The sequence below is a fragment of the Triplophysa rosa genome, linkage group LG9 (genome assembly GCF_024868665.1).
Source record: "Triplophysa rosa linkage group LG9, Trosa_1v2, whole genome shotgun sequence".
Classification (NCBI taxonomy): domain Eukaryota; kingdom Metazoa; phylum Chordata; class Actinopteri; order Cypriniformes; family Nemacheilidae; genus Triplophysa; species Triplophysa rosa.
Genome location: NC_079898.1, coordinates 8,727,200 through 8,755,116, shown reverse-complemented (window position 1 = coordinate 8,755,116; position 27,917 = coordinate 8,727,200). Strand labels below are relative to the sequence as shown.

Sequence of the window (27,917 nt, the reverse complement as noted above, 5' to 3'; positions counted from 1 at the left end):
TTGCAGACATGTATACCGAATATAGATTATATAGATTAAGGATTTTTTGTCACTGCAAAATTCCAGTTTGTGTCATCTCATAATGAAATAATTTGTTTTATTCTTAAAATATGGATACAGTAGCAGTTAAACAAATGACAGAGTTATGGCTGTATGTTCTGGTGTTTTTCCACCACCTCTCATCCAATGAGATTTGAGGATCAGAACTAACTGTTGTATAATAAAGTATAATTTACTTTATTATACATAATTCCCGCTCATTTTATGTCGGTGAGACAGACAGACCATACAGTATTGTGTTCTGCCCACATGTTCTCTAATTCACAGAATGTTCCAGAATTGTCCATCTTTCAATCTGTTTCTTATTCCTCTCTTTCTCCCCTTATCCATTTCTGTCAATCTTCCAGCATGAACATCTCTCAACTCATCTTGGTTTCGTCTTTATTCCTCACTTTTTACTGCAAAGATGACACTGAGCTTTATTTGTTCATTCATAATACTGACCTCTCTTATCTCCCTCACAAGTGCATGAACGCTTCTTTCACTTTCACACTTCAAGGTTGTTACAGTAAGTAACACTTTGGTTTCACAGTGACTGACTGAGGTCTGAGGTTATAAGGCTATGGTTTGACAGATGTCCCATTCAATAAACAACACACCAAATAAATAGGAGAGTTGTCAAAAAGACCACATTTGTGATAACAAACTGGATTCTTAAAGAAGGTTGTAGGTATAGTAACATACAGCATGTTATGTAATCCAAGACGTGATTGGATTACATAAATACTGTAACTTTTTTCATGTAAAATTTAGTTCTGTTGTATGTAGTATGTAATCTATTTTTTTATTGTATACATTTGTTATTGTTACTGTAATTTAAAAAACATAGTGTTTTCATTTTTTATAGGCCGAATGAACTTCAAAGATGTGGTAAAAAGTTTATAAAGGTACTTTTACAAAGAACACGTATAAGAAAATCTTTTAAATTATACCAATAATAACTTGGCATATAAACCAACCACAACAAAGAGTTATACAAGGACGTAATTAACTTTTTTTTTGTTTTTGTTATGCTGAAGCTTTTTATGTGCAGGAAAGCACGCATATGTTAAAAGAACATTATGACGGACAGAGAGAGAGAAAAAGAGATGGCAAAAGAGAGCAGACTCGATTTAAAGCATTTCCTGTGTTTTCAGTGAATCTTGAGGAGATTTTTTCCATTACGTACACAGCAACCAACAAAAATGTGCTAAAATCTAAAACAATCAGCATTTTTTTGTACCCAAGCTATTCCATTACCACACACCCCAAAAAAGAACACGAGGCTTCCATAAAATCATTTCATACAATGTTAATAATAAAACACGTTGAACATTTCTAACCCATTACTGATACTAACACAGATTAATACTAAACTGTATTCATACATCACTGCAAATTACGTAATTTATTTATAGAGGAGTATTTATTTATGAAAGTACAATTGTTTTCTTTGCTCTCGGCCTAATGCATTTCAGTCATGAGATGAACACACAGATAGGCTACAGTAAGTATTGTACAAAAAGGAACAGCCCTTATGGCCATATGCTGTGTCCGGTGAAAGTTCAGGCAGAACACATACAGTATATCAGACGAACAGATCTCACATACATGCATGTGTAAAATATGGTTATTCCGGGTTATTCCCTTGTAAGCCCCCTTGAGTCTCGGAGCTTTAGTAACTTTCATATCCTGGCAACAATATTGTTCCATGTCACGCTGCAAGCATTATCCAGAAAGAGCCACGGCTCGACAAAAGATGGAAAAACAACAAGAAGAGTCACATCTGAGCCACCTGCTCCTCGTCTATTTTTAGATGCACTGAATCTGAACAAACAACCAAACCAGCCGCTGGAAATCGAAGGAGTCAAGCTCAAACAAGTCCTCTTTAACGGGATCAAACTGAGTCAAAACTGCCACCGTGTCTTGCTCAGATAGGGTGGTGAATATTGGCCGGCACATTTTGTTCCAGAAGGTTTTGTATTTTGTACTGGTATGTAAGACAGGTCACAGAGAGGCTGCGTTAGTTCACATGGGGAAAAACGCGGTTCCGCCATGCGTCCAAAGCAGCTCGCGCGCTAACACAAGGGGCCGTGTTCTGACACGCACCTTTTGCCAGCCGCAAACATTGCAGGGCTTTCCCAAAGCCAAGGGATGCCATTCAAAACAAGACGAGACCAAAGAGAACATTATCAAGAATCTTTATTTACAGTCACAAGAGCAGGGCTGCTGGAAATTATGTCCGTGCCTTTTATATGATATCAGATAGAACGCCTCTGTGACTTGATTATAATCCCACGGGAGGCATCTGAGGTCACCACAAAATCCACGTGGTGTGCCTAACCAGTGATCTCATATGGAATGAATATTCACTTCAGTGGGCTTATTTTTAAGTTTCTAAAAAGTGCATTGTTTAAAAAAAGGACTAAAAAGGGATGCAGATTGAGCATCATTACATCTATTGCCCAGGAAAAAAAAATTTTTTACTGTAGACCCAAATATTGGAACACACTAAAGACCTAAAGTGTTAAATTTCTTAAATGGCCAATTACTAGGACTTTTAGGGCAAAATTGGGAAATGTTGGATGATTTTTAAATAATCAAAATTGTTGTACAAAATTCCAACATTAATACACATGACAACTTGTTTTTTAGCTGAAAGTTGCTTTTAAAGTGTTCACCAGCAATTGCAAAAATGCTGAAAATGGAAATTTAGTTTGGAGGATTTGGACTGCTGACATTAATTGAAAAAAATCCACAAAATCAAACCTTAGGAGTGACATAAAGTCATCCGACAAGCAATGTGACAGCATGACAAGACACATGAAAACTGTGATAAAAATCCAGGTTGTCACATAAAAAATAAATGTTTAACTTTTCCTAAATACATGTACAAATATTACTATAGTATTGCTTGAAAGTGAATATGAACTTGTTTTCTTTGCAGTTTTCGAGGTCTGAAAAAATAGAGAGCATCTTTTCTGTTATTTTCACCTGATTCCCCCGTTTTCATTTTCTGCAAATAAATGCAAATAGAAACATTTTTTTATTTGAAATTTGGGATAAATATTGTTAGTAGTTCACAAAATAAAATGATCGTTTTACCTTAAACACATAACTAATTTCAGAAGAACTGAAAAGAGTTGTAAAAACTTATCTCTTAATTTTTTCTTCAGCTATAGCTTTTGTGACAACTAGCCCCAGTCTCCTCTAAACACAGACACAGTGTCTTGTGCCACAATAGTCTTCAGGTCTCCAGAGAGACATTGGTGTCCGAGATACCACATTATTTTGTGATTGCAATCTGTCCAGTATGGAGGACCTGTACAATTTATGCTTCCTTTGTTTGTTCCTGTGCTAGGTCAGACCAAGATTACACGGGCCCAATCAATCAATCTCCCAGCATGCTTTGCACTTAAAGTGACCACGAGGAAGGACAGAGCACTTATCCCTAGTGTGCAGTAGTCCAGCGCACCCATCATCAGGCAATCAACACAATCGGCGCCTGAGATGAATCTGAATTGTATGTGTGTGCGCTGTTATTCTTATAACTCACAATAAGCCATTCATATTGTCTGAATCACATCCTGTCCACTTTCTTGCCAAAGAAACATCATGTTAGCGCTGTAGCCGTAAACAAGGATCAGACGGCTGTGGGTGCAGACACATGAATGAATGTCATGGCAGTGCTCCAAGCTCCTGTGTTCTTAAATAGAACCTGGACATGGATTGAATGACTTCCTGTATCAGTAAAACTGCCGCTCGTCTGTTCGTCTGATGTGCTTGTGCCACACATGACTTGTGTAGGAATACGGGAAGACTTCTCTGATGGCATATTGAAGACCTTGTGACTGACTGGACGCTGTATGAATCTGTATATCCAGTGTCATCTGGCTCCTGCTTATAAATGTGACTGTTACAGAATCAAACAGAGCACTGGTTGTGAAGGCCTTGATGAACAAATCGGAACAATTAAGATGCTAAAATGAAACAGACTGAAAAGAAATAGGGGGACTGTAATCCCAAGCATTTAGAAAAAATGTCTGTTGTTGAGCTTTTTGTGGTATTGTGAATTTGAGTTGTTTTAAGTTTATTTTACAATTTACAATTGTTGGAGTCATGTTGAAAAATTAAACATATAAAATAGAGGTAGCAAGTAAAAAAGTAAATAGTATCCCTTGTTTGTGGGCCTAGTGGACCCATAGCATTGTTGAGTTTTTAATTAATAGATCCATTCAATTTATATAAAAATACGTTTTGTGCTCTGTGGAAGAAATTCACACAGGTTTAAAATGACAAGAGGGTGAATAAATGATGACAGAATTTTCATTTTTGGGTGAACTTTCACTTTAACTAAAAATAAACGTCTGAGGTTGAAAAAACACACTTTTTTAAATTTAGTATACATTAAAAATGACACGACACACATCGCTTTTTTGGTTCTTTTTAGTATAGCTTCCTTACGATATCCCACAATCCTGTGTGTGGGATTTGGCAGTTAATGAAAAAATATTGACAGATAATAACGATATAAAAATGTCATCATTAGGAAGAATTTGTTTTAGATCCTAAAATAGGATGTTTCAGTGCCTTCAAAAAAAAGCTCAAAACATGGTCAAATTATGCTGTATTTTTTGTATTCTAATGACATATTTTACAAGTCTCATTACTTAACAACAGACCTTTTTGTTAATTTGGGGGGAAATAAGAATAATTCTCAGTGTAATTAAAACCGCTGGACCTCTGTTTGTCCTACATTCATAAGAAACCCCCTATTTCCTTCAGCCACTGAAAGCCTGGGTTCAGGAAGACTGGGGTGGATTTAATTCAATACAGCATTAAACTCCAAATGAGATTCTTCCTGCCCGTGACCAGAAAGAGCTCGAGACCAGGCTGAGAATGGGTGGGTGAGGAAACTCACAGGTCACCGGGTTCAATGACGAGGTCACCGGGTTCAATGACTGAGAGCCCAAGTCATCATGACCCCGTCTTCCTCTCACCCCTCAGTGTTATAGATCCGTTCTGCATGTCTTTGGTATAATTACACTCTTCGATTAAACTTGAAAATGCACGTGTCAGCTGTGTGATGCTTACAACACTATACATTTACCGTGTGGTAAAATAATAAAATACTCGAATTGCAAATTATTATATGCATAAAATATACGTATATACTATCAATTATTTTATTTTATTTCATCTTATTTCATTTTTATTCCATTATTTTAGAGAAGACGAAGAGCCTATTTATTTAAAGGTTAGCCCATTAGCTGTGATTCGGAAAGCACATACAGTCCTGAATAACCCAGATCACCCACTCTATCAGTATTTTATACCCCTTCCATCTGGCCGTAGGTATAGACTACCTATTTGTAAGAAGACTAAATATAGTAAAAGTTTTGTTCCAACAATCTATCTATCTATCTATCTATCTATCTATCTATCTATCTATCTATCTATCTATCTATCTATCTATCTATCTATCTATCTATCTATCTATCTATCTGTATATCTGTCTGTCTGTCTGTCTATCTGTCTGTCTATCCTACCTACCTACCTATCTATTATACATGGGATTGCTTTAAAAAACATACTACTAGGATGCATTTAATTTTCCACATTTTGGAAAAATAGTACAGATTGAGTAGGTTTGACCTGTTGGTGCATAAAAAATCTACAAGTGAGCCTTTGAAATCATGTAGGAAGTCAATATACAATTTAGGGCTGTCACAATTATTAAACAATCGTCTCATCGCGATTGTTTGACCTCATCGCGATGGTTTCAGATCATCGCAATTATTGCACATCTCTATAGAAGACACTAGGGGGAGCTGTACTGCATCTGCATATTGCATATTTTATTGCAACTAAAGCATGGTAATAATTGTCAAATGTACCACCATAACACAATCACTTAAAAAAAACCTAAAGCATATACCATAAAAATAACCTGCAGTACAATTTAATAAATAATTTAATATTATTTCAGTGTGAAAACCAGTCTACCAAAATCTCATTAACATAAAGGTAAACTTTTATTGTAAAGTGAGAGAAAAAACAGACTAGAAGCTTTTCTATGACTGATAGCATTTTAATGGTGGCTTCAATTCACACCTGATCAATTTACTTAATTTACAAGTATTTGGTGGTTGTATTATTGACAGGTAAAAGCCTAAACCTTAAATATATGATAAACCAATATTTTCCGATGTATTTCCAAGAAAAAGAACATATTCAGAACAATATGGTCGTTTCAAAGCTGAATTAAAAATGTATGAGAATTAAAAGTCAAAGCTCTAAAACAGACAATTAATCGTCATAATCGCAATGATTTATAAGACAATTAATCGTCAGCCAAATTTCATAATCATGACAGCCCTAATACAATGTATGTAAATAATTCATAAATACATTTTTGGACAGTAAAGCCAGATTCCACATTCAACAGAAGCACTGGATCAGACCCATCCCAAAAAGTTCACCCATCCAGCCCCAATGCACTGCCCGTTGTGTGTGGTTAATGACACACAATTGAGAGTATAAACAAACTGTCTGGGAACGAATAAATCATTGCACATAGCTCATCAAAGTAAACAACCGGAGGTAAACAAGGCAGACAAGTGCTCCTGTCTCTAGGCAAAACCGTTACTAAAGATACAAAACTCATCTCATGTAAAGTTAAATTTGATTTGCCGAAGGCCTAATCTGTGTAGGGTTGCGTGACAGCCGACTGAGAAAATAAATGATCTGGATGGTGGATTAAATTGAGGGAAAACACTTGGACAGGATGGTTCATTTTCTGTCCAAAAATGATCAGGCTAAAATCTGAATAAAGCTGTATTGTCTCTTTTGGGCGTTGCAGTGATATTTTGGCTGTGATGGTATTCTTTTGCGGTGTGTTTGATATCAGTTAACAATGATGCTGTTTTTATCGGTGAGAAAAACAGAACAAGAAGAGAAAATAACATTTGAGGTTTAAGATAGCACTGTCCCAGCCTTTATAATGGCCAATTGACCTACAATGTATTACCTGTAAATGACCCCGTTTTGGTGCAGGAACATGAGAGCTGAGGTCACCTCAGCGGCGTAAAACCGGGAACGAGCTTCATCGAACTTACGTGAACGCTGGATCTGGAACATCAGGTCTCCACCGTTGACATATTCCATGATGAAGAATAAACGGTCCTGAAGAGACAAATAAAAGACGTGTTCATCACATGCTATTTTTTATTTGTTTTTCTTATTGTGTTGGCAAATGCAATGGTTGTGGGTTTGATTAACTGTGGGACCGGTGGTGTATGTAGATAGAAATAACTAATTCTAACATAATAAAAACACAACGCTTCATTATGTAAGGTCTTTATACACATCCGAACACATAGTTATGTATATTATATTGCATTTCTGTCAATAGATCCTCCAAAAAACTACACACTGTTCCTTTAAGGCGATAACTAACTGTTCATATGGATGCAGATGACCTGCTGTTGTTTTACATTCTCAGTGCCAAACATATTTTCTTTAAAATCCGACTGATCTCTCTAAAGGCGGAAGGGAGAAGTAAAGCATATCTTGCCATCTTGTTCAGAATTGCAACATACTGTATATTGTAAGTATCATATCAATAATTATATTCCTCCATAAAGTCACCACTTCTTAACCGCTAGCGTCTTTAAATGGGACATAAAACTAAGGGTGCTCCGATCGGGATTTTTGGGGCCGATTACCTATCTTTAGAACCAGTATTGTCATGGTTCTGCTTCTTTTAGTCTTGGATTTCCTGGTCCTGAGGCAGAGCCATCACAAAGTCTTTGGTTATGTGTGGAGAGAAACATATTATTGTCCTTTTGACAATAATATGCATTCTCTCCAGTGTCTTGTCATTGGCCCCGCCCCTCTCGTTTCCTATATTGTCTCCCTGCAGTGTCTTATGTTTCACACCTGCCCTCGCTCGTTATCCTTCATTTGTCTTACCTACAGTATATATACCCTCTTGTTTCTTTGTCCTGTGCTCGTGGATTGTACTTTGTACCGTGTATGTACTTCGTACCGTGTACTGTGAGTTCCTGTTCATTGTCTGAAACCTGTGCCTTGTTTGTTTGTTTACTTAGTTACCTTACCCTGCCTTGACGTTGTGTCGTATTTTAGTTTGAGAGATTTTTTGCCCCATCGTGGGAAGTCTTTTGTTTTATGTTTATATCTTAGTTATGTTCTTGTTCTAAACCCCCTTGTGGGTTTTTGTTTAGTTTAGTTTAAATATCTTGTTTAACCCCTTCACTGCCGCCTTCCTGCATTTGGGTTCTTCCCTCACCATCCGTGACAAGTATCAGCCGATACGATCACCGATTACCGATCACAGCCTTTTGTGAGTTGTGGTGTGAACTCTTGATATTCTCTTAAATTTAGAACGATTTTTAAAACGTTTTTTATAGTTATCGCCATTGTCTATAGTCTAAACAGCCCTGAAACATTTTTGGAAACATTTGACATGACCTTGAAGCACAAGTGATTTCAGATTAAGATCACCCATGATATTTTGAAAGAGTGTTTCAATACAGCACAAAATCATAATTACAGTTAAAAAAATTATGATTTGAACTTTTTGATTCCCAATCCCACAATATGCCTCAAAAAAGAATATAAATGAAGGCAAGTCAAAAATCAGTGGTAGACAACACACGCCTGCTGATCACAGATCAGTAAGAAACACACAGCCGTTCTTAGAAAACATAAACCCGTTGCCCTCTTCTGCAGAATAGAACATAACACATTATCTTCGGTGGGTCATGCACATCGTTGGATAGAATCCAGATATAGATCGTACCCACACTGCAGGTCCAGCTATGTGACTCATGTCCTTGTCAGCAGACGTACAGACTCGCTGAAATATGCTGCCCTGTTTTACAAATCACTTTGATCTCACACATTGTTCCAACAGCTGCATGATGGTAACCGTCAAGAAAAACCTGTTTGCTAAAGTAACTCAAGCATAAACAGAACATCTTGTGGGTTTATTTGCGTTATGAGACGTTACATTGAGGTGAATTCTCCTTTTGAAACTATAGAATCAATCTTAAGTATTTAAACAGGCTAGTTCATACACATCAACTGTCAAAAAAAGTGTCACCCCCATAAAAATTCACATTGAATTTAATGTGAAACTGTCAGCTTTCTTTAAAGGTCCCTTCCGAGTAACAACAATCATGGCCGCCATACTGAAGGGTCGTTCCAAACCGAAGTGCTCATAACTGGCCACTTCAAAGGGCCTTTCAGAATGAAAGATTTCGAAGGGTACAACTGATGGTCACTTCGGGCTCCCATGATTCTTTGCACAGATTCTTTGCGTGGTGACGCCGCCTCCTTATGGGCGCGGGATGATGACGCAGAAGGGCACTTCAAGAAACAGTTGTTTGTTCCCCTACACCCTTTAAAGCTCTCACTCCGGAGGGTAAACCCTCAGCTTCGGTGCCATTGGCTCTCCCGTGTCTCGTGACCGATCACGTCATTTTGTTGGCTTTGAACGTGACATGGTATACGTATTTCCGGTAAAATCTCAGGGGGCGGGAAAGCTTCCGGGTTGTATTCACCCATAGCAAATGTGCTTTACCAGCGCTCGTTTTGTGGGGAATTAACATGTAATATAGATTAGTGAAATACATCGTATTGTTAAAATACTATATATTAAACATGTAATGGTGCTATAATACAAAACTTTAATTTAGTCATGACCTGCAGCGTTTAAATACACACGTGACTGTGGTTCCATCAGGCATGGCTGTGCCCCGTTTTATGAAGCTTCACAGAGATTTAATAATCTTCCGAGCATGGATTTACATTATTACACGTAAGGATTTAAACCTTAACTGGTACTACAGTTTGTTGTCATCACGTTAAGAGTGCAGATGTGATCGAGCCACAGCACGTCAGCTACTGAAGATCATATGGTTTATTGGTGAAAGCGCTAGCGTTAGCTAATGCTAAAGAATAAACATAACACTGGATACATTAATTTGGTTTTATTTGTACAAATTGTAATGTAAATAAAAATAACGTAAATATATAGGCTACTTATGACATTTCTGTACTGTACGTAATATGCATTATATGTGCTTGTGCAGTCATCCATATCTTAGTTCTTAGTGTGTACTTTTTTGTGTGTAACTAAAATGTCTTTGTATGCAGCTGTGACATGACAATAAAGATATTCTATTTTCAAAATGTGATCCATTAATGTGAGCTTGTATATAATAACTGATACACAGAAATTGTCAGGTAAAATGCAAATACAAAAACTATTAAATACGTCAAAAAAATGCTTTTGATTTAAATAAGGTTTCATATTGGAATATTGTAAAGTAAAATATTTAAAATGATTAAAATGAATGGACTATATGAAATTATCACAATACACAGTAAAAATGCTCACTACTATTTCAAAATATTATTACTACTATTATTAGTTATTATTATTACTACTACTATTATTAACTACTATTTCACTACTATTGTTAAAAAGGCCCAGCAGAGGTACTTCCTTCGCCAGCTGAGGAAGTTCAACCTGCCACAGGAGTTGCTGAAACAGTTCTACTCTGCCATCATCGAATCCATCCTCTGCACTTCTATAACTGTCTGGTTCAGCTCAGCTACCACATCTGATCTCAGAAGACTACGGAGGGTAGTCCGGACTGCTGAGCGTATCATTGGTACAACCATCCCCACTCTCCAAGAACTGCACTCATCCAGAATGAGCAAAAAGGCTGGTAAAATCACTCTGGACCCCTCACACCCAGCACACTCCCTTTTTGAACTGTTACCGTCTGGTCGACGCTACAGAGCACTGAGCACCAGAACGACCAGACACAGGAACAGTTTCTTCCCTCAGGCAATCCATCTTATGAACACTTGACATTAAACGCGGAACACACAACTCTATATTACATTATTTGTTCACCAAATTTGCACATATCAGACCTGTACATACATAATTGTCTATATTGTATATTGTGTTTTTGCTGTTTTGTACATTGCCTATTTCTATATTATTGTATATTATTATTATTATTATTATTTTTTCATCTGTATTCTGTCCTGTTGCTGTCTTTCTGTTGCACTGTGGAGCTTCTGTCACTATAACAAATTCCTCGTATGTGGAAACATACTTGGCCAATAAAGCTCATTCTATTCTATTCTATTCTTAAAAGATGTCACTGTTCTTCTCATGTTATCCCGGCTCTTAACTATTTCTCATATTTCTTGTGGTTAACAGTACGACTTTGTCTGTGATCCTTGGAAAACTTCACAAAATTTAAACAAGAAATTGAAACTTTAGGTCACAGCTATCCTTTGGTGTGTCCTGCTCCTAAACTTTGTGTCTTCTCTGACTTCATCATAATTCTGAAACATGTCCTCTCCCTGATCTCCTGTCATCTGATTCTGACTGGGAGCTGAAAAAATACATATAGCCTGGTATTAATGATTTGATTAATGATATTCGTAACATAACAATGGGAGGTAAGTGAGAACGTTATAATTCATAAAAACAATCAATGTCATCAACTTAAGGTGAATTGTGTAGCAAATTAAAAACTGATATTTATACCCTTTAAAAGCCAAGCGATGTCTGTTTCTTTACAGCAAACCTGCATATTAGAGCCATATGACAGATGTGTCTTACTGGGAACTGTGTTATTGATATCTGGTCAGACTCGCACAAATTTGTTGTTTAAAGGTAAAGATATTTAAGGGCTGAAAATCGTTGATAAACTCGGTGTAAAGATGATGTCATTCAGTGTTATCCAGCCGTTACGTGCTAATAGCAATAGCGTCCAAGCTGTCCGTGTATTTTTAAACGGATAGTTTAAAGTAGCCTACTTCTTTACTTGACAGGGGAGCAGCTGACAGTCTCACAATGCTGACGAACATCATTTATTGTAATCCGGCGAACTTTGTGTAAGCAACGAGTACAAATATTCATCTTCTCCTCTGTCATGTTCACAGCTCTAGGTAGAGATGAATGGCTTCCAGTGGGGCAGCGGATGTGTTTTCGCCCCCTGAGTGTAAACGCGGAAGCGGCCGTGCATTGAGTGCATTGTCTCCCGCGATCGATTGTAGCTAATGTTACGGTTTATTTTTTGAATGAACTGAGTGCATTCATGGACACGGCATCTTCATATAAAGTTTTCATATGGCTTGGGTGCAAAAAGGTCTGCGACACGAGTTGTTTTTAATATTTTAACTATTTAATATTTTAAATATTTTAATTATGTTTTTGCTTAGTTTGTGCAATAAATACCTGTGACTGTACTTTTATGGTTGAGAAGTGGTTAGGTTTAGGGAGGGGGTGGGGTTAGAATTGCGTCTCGGTCTGGAGCATTTAGCGAACAACAACGCAGTTCCCCGCTCGTCGAAAAACGACGCCAAAGTGGTAGCCTGCGCGTTAAAAAGTGACTCCAAGGGGCGCTGACCGAGCGTCAATATGTGACAATATGTGGGTTGCTCCCTTTCGCAGCACTACGGTGGCTGACACAGAACTAAGATGTCGTCAAGTTTTTGCTTCTTTGCCGAAGGAGATAACGTATTTATTTGAGTGAGTGTCCCAACACTACTGGCTCAACCAATGACATGTATTCGGTGTGGGCCTGTATGTCCAAACCATGGAGGACAGTTCTGGAAACCTGTTTGAAAACAGCAGTTACTTTTAGCGTAACTAAATGCATTAATACTCAGTTATATTGTCCTATGTGGTGAGGAAGATATTGTAATTCACATTAAATTATTATAAATGTGGACAAGGAATGATATACTTGGACTAACCTGAAGCTTATCAGTGGGTGATATTTTTAACCAGTACAGGTCCAATGCAACTGCCTCACTTTGGTTATATGAAAATTGGTGATTTGAAATCCCGTTTTGAAAAGGGGTACGACATCTTATGCAATTGTATGGCAGGCTGCCTCGCCTTGTCCCTTTGCAATGAAAGCGAATTTAAACAGGATGTTGAAATAGTTTGTCTAAAATGTGCCCAGAGTCACAGCAAAAGCCCACCCCATCAAATGCCAATAAACATTTCCTGCCTCTAATTAGAAATGTACAGATACTGGCGTCCCCGCGCCGTCCAACAGAAAAGACCCGATCGACAGATAACCACCAAGACCCAACAAGCTGATAGTATCATCTGGGTACTACATTCTAAGAGCAAAGTCCATACTTTTGAAGAAATGTGAAACTGTATCTCATGTAAAGGGATGAAGTGAAACAGTGTTAGTTGGCTGAAGTCAGGCCTCATTATTCATCCTGGTGTATGTAATGAGTGTTCCTCATAATGAGATTAACTGCTCTAGCTTGAGTTTGTGAAGCTGACAGCAACAGGAAATCATTATAATTTCAGTACAGAGTGTATTGTGTGTGTGGCCCTGGAAATTAATCAAGAATGTTTATCCTTAAGTCCAAGACTAGAAATAAAGTCTGTCCGTGTAACACAAGCAGTTCAATGGGGTCCAAAAGTCTAAAGTTAAAATGCTTCAGTTTTCATTCTTTTCTTCAAATTTAATACACTTTCTTCTTAGCATTTGGTATGTATAGTTTTTTAGTACTGACAGCATTAACTCACAATGGCATGAACTCCACAAAGTTGTGCCAAGCCATATTCCAGCATGATTTTAAAAAGTTCAAAAGAGGAGTTTATATGCTTTAATGAAAGCAAAGAAGTCTGACCAACGCAACGGAGTAAATCAATGTCTTCAATGTGTTAAATATGCAACATTTACATGACCTTCTAGGGCTGCATCCAGAATAAAAGTTTGTGTTTACATAATATATGTCTGTGTAGTGTGCATATTAATTTTTAATTAATAAACACATACACGTACATGCATATATTTAAGAAAAACAGACAATATTTTTTTAATAAACGTTTATTTATAATTTCAATTATTGGTAAATATAATCTAAATATCTAAATATTTCCTAAATATATATAAATGTATGTTTATGTTTTTGTGTCAATAAATACAAAATTTATATGCACAGTAGACATGTATTATGTAAACAAAAACTTTTATTCTGGATGCGATTAATCGTGATTAATCATTTGACAGCCCTATTCATTTAATGCATACCTCTTAGTTTTATTTATTTTTTAACATTTAATAACATGTTTTGATAGGAAAAATTCCAGTTATTTTTTTTCTGTTTTTCTTATTTTCTCCTGTAAAGCTGCTTTGGAACAATGCACATTATGAAATGCGCTATATAAATAAAATTGAAAAATTATCGAATGCCATTATGCACTTGTTTCTCTTGACCTTACAAAGCTTTTGATTCGATTTTTGAAATTAGTCAGAAATATAATTGACAAAATAAAGACACAAATATAATTGTGCCAACTTTTATTACAAAACTAACATTTATTTTACAAAAATATTTTTTAATAAATAATTTTGAATAATGAAGTAAAATGAGCCCAGGATATACAGGAACTCCTTCAATATTGCTAAAAAAGCATCACAGGGCGAGATCTCAAGATGTTACCTGATAAAACGACAAAAAATTTCAACTTGACTATTTTATTTGATTTCACTTCATTTTTTTTGAGTCACAAGACTATTTCTGAATAAACAAAAACACTAAATTCCTTTCTCTTTAATGCATGACGTTTAGGTGAAAGTGAATTGTGATTTCTCTGATCTTTCTGGTTCTCTCTTAGCCCATGAACCCCAAAAATTGTGCCCTTTCCAATCTAAACCTCTAAATTGACAGTAATCAATCAATAAATAAAAATATAATATATAACATTAAAAATAAATAAATAAACATACTCATAAGGATAAAAACATGTCTTTTGATTTAGTAATGCAGTTTAAATCAATTCATCCATCATTCACAACTGTCATGACATCTGAAATATGACTGCCATAAATATGCAAAATAATGTTTACAATACAAATCTGTGCATTACAATCTGTGATAGTGTGTTTGATGTGAGCATTAAATTCAAACACACACGCACATCAATATGTGAACAATGACTTTAAACAGGTGCCGTTTCCTTCCAAGAACTTGTCAGTGTTTCTGAGCAGACATTCACGACACTCGTCAATACAGCAGCGCTTTCCCTTATATTCTAAAAAGAGAACAATACACAGGGCTGATGGATGTCTCTTTACACAGCTTTAACTTCCGAGACCCCAGCCTCTCTCTCTCTCTCTCTCTCTCTCCATCATAATGATCTTAATTGCTCTATTTGTGTGCTTTTTCAAGTATGTGCATGTCAGCATGTTAAATATAAAAAGCTGTGTTTGAGAACACACAGTTCCGTGAGGAATGTTTATACAGAGAAAAGCTTAATACGTTGAGAGAAGGGTGATGAAAAAACTTGAATGCTGGGAAAGCATGGCTAAGCGTGTACCGGATAAGTCAACACTATAGGAACAGAGGAATATGATGTTCCACATTCACACGGAACCATGATACTACTGTATACTTACTTCAACTTGGTTAATATATAAACATTATGGATTTCTTTATATTTCTTTATACATTCACCACGAGTCATTTAGAAAAAAAGATAATTATATAATGGCAATCTGTTTAAATAACAGAATTACTAGCTATTTTAAAACACTTCTGTATTTTAGGGTTCGTGATGAATAAAATCACACTGAATAGCTTTTTCCAAACACAGTTATTTGAATGGAAGAAATCTGAATTCTTTGCTGTTGAGCAAATCGCTGAAAATCTTCCTTTCCCCTTTAGTCGGTCTCTCGACGTTGTGTTGAGAGACAGACTGGGGTTTGATCTTGAGAACCTATCATCTCTGAGAGGAATTTTAAAATGCCAATGGGTTTGGCGAATGGCACACTCTCAAGCCCAAGGTACCGTGTATCCAGCCGCGAGCATTGGGAGAGGCAGTGCGGTGCACCACAACCCAATGCCGGCGGCCCGGGAAAGCATGGCTGACATTTCGACGTCCGCTTCTTCCTGAGCTCGACCCCCCGAGGGAGGGAGCTTCAAGGAATCATCGGAGTCTGATGCCAGTAAGTCACCCTCCGATGCTGCAACAGACACATCATCACGTATCGTGTCCAATACGTGATTCAGGAACAAGACGGTGGGACCGTCTCATGGGGAACGGTCAGACGAGCGAGACGAGGTGCGAACAGTCCGCGAGTCAGTGGCTGACGGATTAGCGCACACAATAATCCTCATATCACCCTCGCTGCTCGCCGTAGCGGGCGGCAGGGCCGTAGTCCTGCCGTCACGGAACGGGAAGCAGACGAGGTGGAGGCTGAGTCCCGTGGGAACACAGCCACCCGTGACGCAACGTTTGAATCGTCAACCGCCCGCAGTGCGGGCAGGCCGTATCCACAACACAACATCGAGAGACCGACAGAAAGGGAACCCTGCTTTGGATGTTATGGGTTAACTCTGAGGTGAGTATATTAGCGTTACATAAGAGATCAGCGCTGGACCACAGCCCTTCTGATGCTGAAGCTGGTCTGTGGAGAGCAAGTCTAGGCAAGGGCGTCCTCAGCAGTGCCTGATAGCAAATTAGGCATTGAGGGAACATGAAATGGAGCGAGAGAGCGAGCATGTCAACAAGAGGTCAGCCTGCCATGCTGCGTGTGAGGCAACAAAGAGCTGAAGCGAGGAGAAGGAACAGAGAAGAGAACACACACCTGCATTCATTCACTTCAAGATCTGATTAAAAAGCTGGAGACCGCGTGTCATCTGTGTCCAAAAAACAAATCTGGGATGAATGTCAAATGTTTATTTAATCTGCCGAAAATGAATTTAAATGACTAACAAAATGTTTCTATTTTTCGGCCAAGACACAGAATTTGTGCCAATTGTTTTTCGTATCTAACTTGATGTAGACATCGTAACTAGGTATACTCTATGTCAGTACAGTAAGTATGTTACACAGCAGGTAATGGCGAAATGGCATAGCAAATCTGGTCCGTGAAACGTTCGGTCCAAGTAGGCCAAAGCAATAAGTGTGTGTGTGTGTCTTCGAGAGAACTCAAAACAAAACAAAACAAAACAGACAACATATGGAAAAGAGATCAGGCCTGATAAAGATCACAGGCACATTACGTAAGGCTAATGACAATCACCTCTTTCTGCTACAAAACAAACAAAAGAGCAATGTGTCTGTCCGCTCCCCTGTTCAAAATATTACAGACATATCTGCCAATAATTCTATATATAAACAAGGTTTAAAGAGTACACCTTTCCTGTATCGCACCACATTCACTTACACTTTTATATTTTCATTATCAGAGGTAGCCTTCGTATCTGACTGTGAAACACTTTTGAAAAGTAACACAAAAGTGTTGTTTTACCTTCGCTCCTCTTAAGCATACTTAAGGAAAAACAATTTGCATCAGGGCTAGGTGATGTCCTGAATTATACATTTATTTGGTTAAAGTTTAAAGAGTATTGTAATAGCGATGTATTGAAATAAATGTATAAATATTTTTTACCTTGTGTTTGCTTTATTAAAAACTATTGATTATTCTTAATAGATTTCTCTTTTATGAGAACAGAAGAACAACATATTGGTTGGAGTTTTCTGAACCGGTTCTCAGTGAGATGCTGTGAATTCCCAACACCTCATTTCTTTGCTAGAATAGTATCTAGTGTGACCACTTGTGGCTGATGAAAAGACTAGGAATTGGTTAAAGAATGACAGCATTTTCTTTGCCAGTAGTCAAGTGGGCTGCGCGTTGGCATGTTGCGCAATAGCGCTTTGGGTGACCCAAGTCTCAGTACCGGCTTGTGTTCCCGACTCCTGTTCCCCTCTCTCTCTCTCTCTCTCTCTCTCACATCATATTTGCTGTCATCTTTTGACTATACTGTCTAATTAAGCTATAAACGCCAAAAAGGAAAAAATTCAAATGAAATGTCATCAACTTGATTTGACATTATTGAAAAACTTTCGGATCTCTCCATCATCACTTTACAGGTAGTTTGTTCCAAGCATCTTGAAGATGTTGTTTTCCTGTGATCTTGTTTTATGTTATGTTTCATGTCAGGCTTTTGTGTTTCTGGTTCTTGCATCTGGTTTCTTGTCTTGATTGTTGCATGCTGTCAGATTTTGTTTTTTGTCGCTTGTTTTGGTTGGCGGCTTGTTGTTTGTGGTATTCACTTATATTGTTTTTTGTTCTGAGGTCATTGATTAATTGTCTTGATCACCTTGTATGTGTGTGTACATACACACACTTCTGTCATTTATTGACTAGATGTGCAGGTGTTCTTCTATCATTTCTGTAGTCTTGGCGTGCTGGTTTTTTTTTGGTCTTCAGTTCCTCAGCCTCCAGGGTTTTGTGATATTTTAAGAGTTTTGTGTTGCTTTTCAGATATGTATACTCAAGAAAAGTTTTTCTTTTCTAACTTTGATATCACGTGAGAAACAGATAATAACTTCTCTAATGCAAACTTTCCGACAGTGTTGGGTGTAACTAGTTACTAAGTAATTAGTTACTGTAATTTATTACTTTTCTCTTGAAAAAGTAAANCAGTCAGTAGGCGGGGATTTTTCTAGTGACGTAGGTACATTGTGGTTAAAGATTCGGACAGGTCATGGCTTGTTCGCGTGATTCAGAGTCGATTACCTTTTTTATAAGCTAATAACTTTTTTATTCGTTCACCTTCGGATTTACAACTTGGCAGATTGCTTACATTCAAACACGGCAAAATTAAACACTTCATGAAATGTATTTTTTATGATCTCGAGGAATGTACTCTTTAAGAGTTTTGTGTTGCTTTTCAGATATGTATACTCAAGAAAAGTTTTTCTTTTCTAACTTTGATATCACGTGAAACAGATTATTACTTCTCTAATGCAAACTTTCCGACAGTGTTGGGTGTAACTAGTTACTAAGTAATTAGTTACTGTAATTTATTACTTTTCTCTTGAAAAAGTAAAGTAAAGGATTACTCTTATTTTTTCTGTAATTTAATTACAGTTTCTTCTGATGTAATTGAACTAAATACTGTGTAATATATTCAACAGTGGAAATGACATCAAAATTATAATGTACGCTTTAATGTATCCTTTTCACATTTGTATACTTTGGTCAGTTAATATGAATAATCGATGTAGTTATTTATTATTTAATTGAATTAATTAAAAGAGTCGTTTCATGTCTATCATTGAATCAATTCTAATCAAGGTTGATGTAGGATATAGAAAGTAATTAGTAATAAGTAATTAAATACTTTTTGGAGAGAGTAATTTGTACAGTAATCTAATTACACTATTGAATATGTAATTAGTAACTAGTAATTCATTACTTTTTCAGAGTAACTTACCCACCACTGCTTTCAGACACACATAAAATGATTAAACTAGTCCAAAGGAACGTTTGACTCCAAATCCCATGAAAAAATGAATTTAAAATAGATTTTCATCCTTCAAGCTGAATTTTTATCATCATTTTGGAACAGCTGATGTGCAAACATCTGAACTTCATACTAACGTTCAGAAATTCAAAAAGGTTTACCAAAAAGTTGAAATGTGTTCTTGAAGGTTTCTTTCATACAGTATATAAATGTTTGGTCAGAGCAGGTTAGTATTCTAAATCATTAGATGTTGTATTTTATATAATCCTTCTATATTTACACCTTCTCCATTTTGTTGCATGTGCTTTTTAACTGGCTCATTGCAAATATTTTCATGAAATGCCTGTTTTATACATTTTCACTGCATATCCAATGTGACGACTTACCCCATATGTGAAAAACTGCCCACTATTGGGTCAGTGTGTTTTAAATAAACTGTCACTATCTTTTACACCTTCCACCAATAATGATGCAATAAAAACATTATTTTCAGCAGCTATTAAGTGTCACTATGCCATAAAACATGAGTACTACAGAGATGTCAATTCCTAATTCTCAATGAGATGCTAAATTCAGTCAAACTTGTCTTTCTGTGAGTGGCCTAGTGATTTCGGTACATGCTATGACATGTTGATCTGTGGCGCTTGAGTTTATATCCAGTCTGTGGCCCCCCTCGTCCCCCATCACTTCCTGTCGTCTTCCTACTGTCCCCACAAACATAAATGACGAAGCAGCCGTGACCCTTTTCCAATGTCAGTGAAAACGTCATCATCATCATCGTTTTCTCTTTCAAGCGCTTTGTGAACCCGTGTTCTCCTCGTCCACCCTGCAGAGCATCTTTTCTCCTAAACTAGCTCTCTCTGGCTTTTCCCTGTTCCCACCCGAGCCCCTCCTCTTCTCCACCTCCTCCCACTTGTGTCTGCTGTAAGAACACAATGTTCCTTTTGCTTGTTTGGGGAAACTGCAGAAGTAAATAAATTAGAGGAGTGGAGGATGCCGACATGATGGCTGTGTCCAGGTTTTAGTGGAGCAAAATAAACACGATGTCCGTCTGAGGTTAGCTCTGCCGTTCTCAAACACTGGGCTCTATCTGAAAGCATTATCACACCAGCAGCACACCGAGAGAGACTAAAGGAGAATAAGGACGCTTGACCTTATGCACAGGGCCACTTTATCTGATACAGGCTTATTATAGACCATTAAAGAAATGTTCCTGTCAAACATGTGCTTTCCCTTCTGTGTCAGGGAACACTTATTTAGGGTCCTTAACCAAACACAAAAGAGAATTTGTGTGTGTGTGGCCTTTTTATATCCCAGTGGGGACCTAAACCTGAAAACAAACACCAACTCATAGGGACTCGTGTCACTGTGGGGACCAAAATTGAGGTCCCCATGGGCAAAAAAACCTTATAAATCGTACAAAACAATCTTTTTTTGAAAATCTAAAAATGATAAAAGTTTTTTAAAGATCTTTAGGGTTAGGGGATAAAATATACAGTTTGTACAGTATAAAAAACATTACGCCTATGGACTGTCCCTATGGAGATAATAAACCAGACATGTGTGTGTGTGTGCATGTCATCGGCTTCAAAGCTCTGCTAATCCAGTGGCAACGTGTTGAATGGATTAAGAACACGATTAAAGGTCTCATGAAATGGGATGATGTGCACACCGTATTTATGTATTTCCATTGGAACGGAAGTAAAAGAGCTTTTTTTTTTAGAGATTTTTTTATTTACAATAGCTGGATTTATTTACTTTTGCTGTAGCTCAACTGGTAGAATATGGTGCAAGCAACATCAAGATCGTGGGTTTGATATCCCAGGGATTGCGCAAATTAAAAAAATTATAAATCCACTAAATGTCACCTTGTTAAAAGTTTTCTGCCATATGCACAGATGTTATAGCACGAACCATGATGGCTAATATACAGGTGTGGCAAAAAGTTTACATACACCTTGTCGAATCTGAATTTTTTTTGAAAATATAAGAAAATAATATTTTGAAAATGAAGGTTTGTTTTTAATTTAGTACCGCTCTGAACAAGCTATTTCACACAACAGATGTTTACATAAAGTCCAGAGCAGAGAATAACTAAATGTATAAAAATAAGCTTGTTCGAAAGCAGCTGATTCTTAATACTGATGTTACATGAACAATCAATGTCAGTTTCTATGTTTTGTGATAGTTGTTGAAAAGTTTCTTGCTTGTTTGGAGCCATTAAACTGTCTACTGATCTATAGAAAATCCTTCAGATCCTCCATAAACTTTGTTTCTTTTTCACCATCTTCTGTATATTTTGACCTGTTCACCTGATGAAGGGATTCATCTTTTTTACACTGAGGACAGTCAAGAAACTCATACACAACTATCACAAAAGATACAAACATTACCTCATGCTCAATAAGGCTACAAAATACATTTAAATTCTCTTATTTTTCTTCAATTTTCAACGTTTTCCAGATTCTGCAAGGTGTATGTCAACTGTTTTTTTGTAGCAAAGTAATTTTAGAGGTGAATTTAGTGCATGGCTTTAGGTTTATTCAAGTTTTATTATTAGTTTTGGTTTATTTTATTCTTATTAATCTTTTTTATTTCTCATCAGCAGCCACTACAAGAAATGAGTAAAATACTAAATATAATACCATTTATGGTGATGAGTGGTTATTCTCCTCTACAGATAAAGAGCTTAACTGCTCTTAGACATCCATAATTGGACAAACAAGAAGAAAAGGGTATCACTTTCAGAACACCTGCCATAATATAATACAGTAATATTACATCTCCACCTAGTGGCAATCCATTATATCACAATTTCAAAACAAGTTAGACAAAGTTTTCCCTGATGGTTATTATCACTCAAGTTTCTAAACAGGCTCAGTTTGTCCTAAAAGAAGGAAGAGGAAACACTTGATGTTCTTACCTTAGTCTGAAAGCAGCAGAAGAGTTGGGTCAGGTAAGGGTGTTTTCTAGCCAGGGCGAGGATGCGTTTCTCAGTCATAGTGCAGTCCACATCATCGTCCTGCAGAATGACATCTTTCTTCAACACTTTCACTGCGTAAACCTCATCTGTGCCTCTTAACTCGGCCAACATCACCTGTACAAATACACATTCACACTGCACTTAGAGTGAAGACCCCTTACTAGACCAACAAAAAACTAAATCCTAACTGCTGACAATAAATTATTTAAATGACTGATTTTAAGTTCCAAATCTGTACACATTTCTTTGTTCTGATGAACACAGAGAAAAAGATTTGGACGAATGCTTGAAACCAAACAGTTCTTGGCCAATACCATTACAATGGTGGTCAAAAGTGCCCCAGAACAATTTGCTTTCCTACATTCTACAAAATATCTTCTTTTGTGTTCAACAGAACAAAGAAATTTACAAATAATTTTTTCCTACTATGGTAGTCAGTGGGGTCCAAGAACTGTTTGGCTAAAAGCATTCTTCCAAATATCTTTCTCTGTGTTCATCAGAACAAAGAAACTTATACAGATTTGCAACAACTCGAAGGTGAGTAAATGATGACAGATTTTTCAATTTTGAGTGAACTTTCCCTTTAAGGAAAGATTTGCATTTTTAAAGGAAATACCAGTGCTTGCGAGGAGGCCAAAAAGCAGTTTAGGTAATCTTAGGTTTAAATATAGTCACAGCCATTAAAATACAGTCATTTGGGATAAATTACGTGCAGAATTTTAACACTTAAGGTGTAAACCTGAATATGTCAGGACTATCAAAATAAACTGAATGTAATGCCAAGACAAAACTGAACAGCTCCTATTAAAATGAATGAAGCTTCAATTGCAGGACAGCTTCGCACCACACACAAGTGTTTGAGAATGATTTACACTTCAAAAAAATATTTATGTAAACAGAGACTGGAGCTCCACCTTGCCGAAGCTTCCTTTCCCGAGCACTTTGATGAAGGAGAAGTCCTCCAGACTCATGCGCTTGACCTGGACCGTCCTCAGCTCTCCGTTCTCTCTCTTCTCCCCCGAGTCCTCTGTCTCTCCCTCGTTCACAGAGGAACACGGAGCCGTATTCAGCTCATCGCCTCGATGGTCCAACGACAGCGCCTTTCTGATGTTCTCCAGATCCTTTATGTCTGAAGAGCAAAAACCAATATCAGATCACACACACTACCCACAATCCTAAACAGAGATCCTTCCTACAATTTCAAACTATATTTATATCAATTACAATATCTTGCACTGAGCTGCTGTATTTACAGTAACTTTAATTTTAACATGTCTGAAAGGTCCAATGTGTAGTTTTTGGGATTGAAAATGTGACGACATCTGTGACGTGCTGTGTTAGCCACCAGAGTGCTTCTAAAGGGAGGGGTGAGCGGTGGAGCAGTCGGTTGCAGTTCGCAACCTCACCACTAGATGCCACTACATTTCATACACTGGACCTTTAAGACATCTGCAGTGATCTGATTGGTTTATATATGTGTGCTTACCCTGGTCACACGGTGAGGTGGGTGCCGATTTGGATCGGTCCTCTTCTATCTTTGGGGATATGGGTAAGGGGTGTGGCTCTGGACCCTGAGAGATCTGCGAAGAACAGGTGAAGTCATCTTCACAAAATGATCTTAACCGCTTCATCAGACCATCATGCAATCAGCAATCATTCCATTTGCAATTGAACACATCTCAATGGAGGTGAAGAAGGTTTTTGACCTATAACTCTTACACGCCGCTTCTTAAAAGCGTGAGCGGTGTTCATATTATCCCTGATGACACATCCACTCACCTTTTTTCTCCTCTGCACGCTGCCGGAGAGTTTATCTGGAGTGACTCCGAGGTCGGACAGCACCTTAGCGATGCCCCTGGCGTCCACCCCACAGTTAGGAGCTACATTGCTTTCACAGCGTTTGTGTACATTCATCTTACAGACTAAAAGAAAGAAAGAAACATGTTGGAAGACGTCAGGATGTTTTTAGTCGTGGCAAAGATAGGTTAACTCCCAGAACGCATTGCAGACCTTTGCACTGAAGGCCTTGCCGCAGTAGACCCCACAGCAATGAGCCGCAGTGGTCGCAGAAGGTGAGGACTTTATAGTTGTGTATGCTGAATTTATGAGGCATGTTGACGCTGAAGCGTTGTGAGCCCACCTGCAGGGGGAGATAGAGGAACGCAAACATGCTTTTGCAGCACACGCAAGCATTTTCACAAGGGGAATAGATGCAATATCAAGTACTTTGATTTAAAAAAGAATACAATAGCATATATCATTTGCGGAGATTTTTTTCTTGGAAAAATGTCATAAAGATGATTTCATATCGAAACAAATGAGAGAGATCTTTTTCTCTCACCTCCTCTGCGGTGTCGTCCTGTTTCTTCAGACCTGCACATTTAGTGATGATCAGCTCATGACAGCGTTTATGAACCACACAGGTGCACACTAAAGATCACACAAACACACACAGAGATAAGCCCTCACGTCTCACAGTATTACTGTGCGATCACAGATAACAATGGTTGGGCTACAGTGTGGATATAATATTTTAGGAGGTTTATTGCACTTTTCTTTATTTGGCTTGCCAGCTTAAAGGGACAGCTGTCAAACACTTGAGTTGATATGAAACAAACAAAACAAAAAAGTTGTCTACTCACCCTGGCACTGATAGCCCTGCTTTCCTAACACACCCCTGCAGTGAGAGAGAAAGATGATCAGTTACAGTTTAATACCAACTGTACTATACTGTGACTTCAACATAAAGACACCAGACATCAATTACACAGATCCAAACTGGACTTTATTTATCAGTCTTTGCCAAGCTCAATGTAAATACAAATGAACTGAGCAAGATATTAATAAATACAACCCCGTTCATGTTTAGATTTTCTTCTTTCTGTGTGGTGCCTGCCAACCTGTGCACGCCAACGTTAAATCTTAGCAGTCACAAATCTGTATTTTGTATTTTCTTTGTATTTGAAAATATTGTTTTGTGTTAATGAGAATGTGGAATTGTTGTTTACCTGTAGCACTATGTAATGTACATTTACATGATCCCACTTCAGTCATTTATTACTGTATGTTGTAGTTCTCAATAAAGTTACTAGCCATCTGTTAAAGGAGCAATGTGGAGATTTTAGCAGCATCTAAAGTGGTGAGGTTGCGAATTGCAACCAACGGCTCACTCCATCCCACCCTTTCGAAGCACTAAGGTGGCTGACACATACGGAGCCCCTTTAGAGACTTGGCGGGAAAAAATATGAGAGGTAAGAGAAAAATATCTTTTTTAAAGCTTTTGCGTTATCTCGCGAAAATTTTGCGTTCCCCTGAGAAACATTGCGTTCCCTCGCAAAACTTTTGCGTTCTCTCGCAAACATATTTGCGTTATCACAAAACATTGTGTGATTTCGGACAAACACATCCTGTTGTCGAGCTCCGTACATTAACAATGGAGCGGTTCATTGTAGATTCCCGGACCAATAACTGGTGAGCTAAACGTTGTTGTAACACAAATAACACATAATTCCTTAGACAAGGATCTACAACCTAGTCTTCCTCAAACCCAGAATTTAAATTGATCTCTATATCAGCAGGCGAAGAGACTGTAAACCCGAAAAGCGTTACTACAAAAATAGTCATTAATAACTTCAATGTTACACACTGTAGCGTCACCAAATCCCGATTACACATTAATGTTATACTACAGTATGTAGCACTGAAGTTAATGACTATTTTTAGTAGCCTAATGATCTTTGGGTTTTGCACTTTGCAGACGATCCCTTCGGTCTTGTCTCAGTCTCAGTTTGCGGAAAATTAAGTTGTAGCTCATTGTTTACATAACACAGAATGTTATAAGAACGTTTAGCTCACGAGATATTGGTCCTGGAATCTGCGACTTCAGACCAATGTTTATGTACGGAGCTAGTCTCAAACTCTGCTAGTGGGACATTAAACATGAAGTGTTTGTCCGAACTCGCAGAATGTTTTGCGAGATAACGCAAATATGTTTGCGAGAGAACGCAAAAGTTTTGCGAGGGAACGCAATGTTTCTCGGGAGATAACGCAAAAGTTAAAAAAAAAAAATTCTCTTCCCTTCCCACCACCATGTCCCTAAAGGGGCTCCATTGACACAGAACTAAGATGAACTTAGCTCATTCTAAGGTAATAAAAACAAAACGCTTCATTATGTAAGGTCTTTACACACCTCTGAACACAATTATGTATATTACATTTCTGTCAATAGATCCTCCTAAATGTTACACACAGCACCTTTAAGTAACATTTTATTTACTTCCCAAATCCAATATTTGCATTTTGTGCTTGCTGGGTGTTTATTGTAAACGTATTGTATATTGTTTAAAGCTTATCTGTTAAAACAGTCATATTCTTCAAGTTCCTCGGAGAGGCGGGACGCAGTGTGTCTGAGCAGGGCTGGGGTTTTATTTTGCGCAGTGTGTAGGAGGATTTGCAGCCGCGTGGAGAACGGGCCAAAAACACTCAATAAACTCTTATTGCAGCGTCACTCTGAGCCTCTGGGCTTTTCCTGTCGTTGCTATGGCAACTTGGCCAGCTGAGGGGAAACCACCCGTGAACGGACCTGCGAGGAGGGACCGAGTAGATTGGTTTTGTCAAAACTCAGACGCAGATTTACCAACAGACACAGCTGCACGTCACAAGGCCGTAAGCTGCGGTCGACGGTAGCCACAGGTGCGAGACTCACCAGATGAAGTCACGGCAGTGCGAGCAGTAGGTGGGCTGTCTCAGGTATGTGGCCATGAACTTGTGTCCGTTGACCTGATGCACCCTCCTCCGGACGGCTCCCTGCCTCTTCCTGGGACGCATGCGATCACGGAACACGCGCTCCTCATTCTCGCGTCTTCCTGCTGCAAAACATGCAAAAACATGATGCTTTAAAATCACAATGATACACAAATGAAAAATTCCGTAAACAATTATTAACACAACCTAACGCTCTTAAAAAAAGGTGCTTCAAAAGGTTCTTCGATGCAATAGAAGAACCTTTGGTTCCATAAAGAACCTTTTAACATCCAAACAACCTTTCTGTTTCACAAAAGGTTCTTTGTGGCGAAAAAAGGTTCTTCAGATTAAAAAAAGTAAGGAGGCAGGTCTGACGTTTGGCCTCACACACACTTATACGTGATATGAGAGGCCGTGCAGAGGCAGCGATCAATCCAGCCATGGGCACGACTGTGACACAGGCACAATATTGAAAAGCTGTCAGACGCTCTCACTAGACCAGCAAACAGGGCCACAGGGGCGGAGCTACACTCTTTCACTCTTATTCTGTGTGGAGAACGTAGAACTGTGATCACTTCCGAGTATTCCCTCATGTGTCAATGCATCCGTCTGCTGCAATCACACTTCACCCCCCCTGAGAGAGAGAGAGAGAGAGAGAGAGAGAGAGAGAGAGGGGGGGGAGAGGGATAGAGAGAGAGAGAGAGAGAGAGAGAGGGGGGGAGAGAGAGAGAGAGAGAGAGAGAGAGAGGGGGGGGGGGGGGGAGAGAGAGAGAGAGAGAGAGAGAGAGAGAGAGAGAGAGAGAGAGAG

The 27,917-nt window shown here is 38.1% G+C and overlaps 1 protein-coding gene across 1 annotated transcript in view; it reads right to left on the bottom strand.

The window, feature by feature from the left end:
* Positions 1 to 27,917, bottom strand: part of prkceb (protein kinase C, epsilon b) — an 81,774-nt gene that overhangs the window by 10,324 nt on the left and 43,533 nt on the right. Inside the window, exons 3-11 of the mRNA XM_057341996.1 lie at positions 27,072 to 27,234; positions 25,009 to 25,043; positions 24,708 to 24,796; positions 24,377 to 24,506; positions 24,146 to 24,288; positions 23,853 to 23,946; positions 23,281 to 23,495; positions 22,307 to 22,480; positions 7,070 to 7,224 (exon numbers count right to left, since the gene is read on the bottom strand). Of these exons, the coding sequence (XP_057197979.1) occupies positions 7,070 to 7,224; positions 22,307 to 22,480; positions 23,281 to 23,495; positions 23,853 to 23,946; positions 24,146 to 24,288; positions 24,377 to 24,506; positions 24,708 to 24,796; positions 25,009 to 25,043; positions 27,072 to 27,234 (1,198 nt within the window). The remainder of the gene's footprint in view (positions 1 to 7,069; positions 7,225 to 22,306; positions 22,481 to 23,280; positions 23,496 to 23,852; positions 23,947 to 24,145; positions 24,289 to 24,376; positions 24,507 to 24,707; positions 24,797 to 25,008; positions 25,044 to 27,071; positions 27,235 to 27,917) is intronic.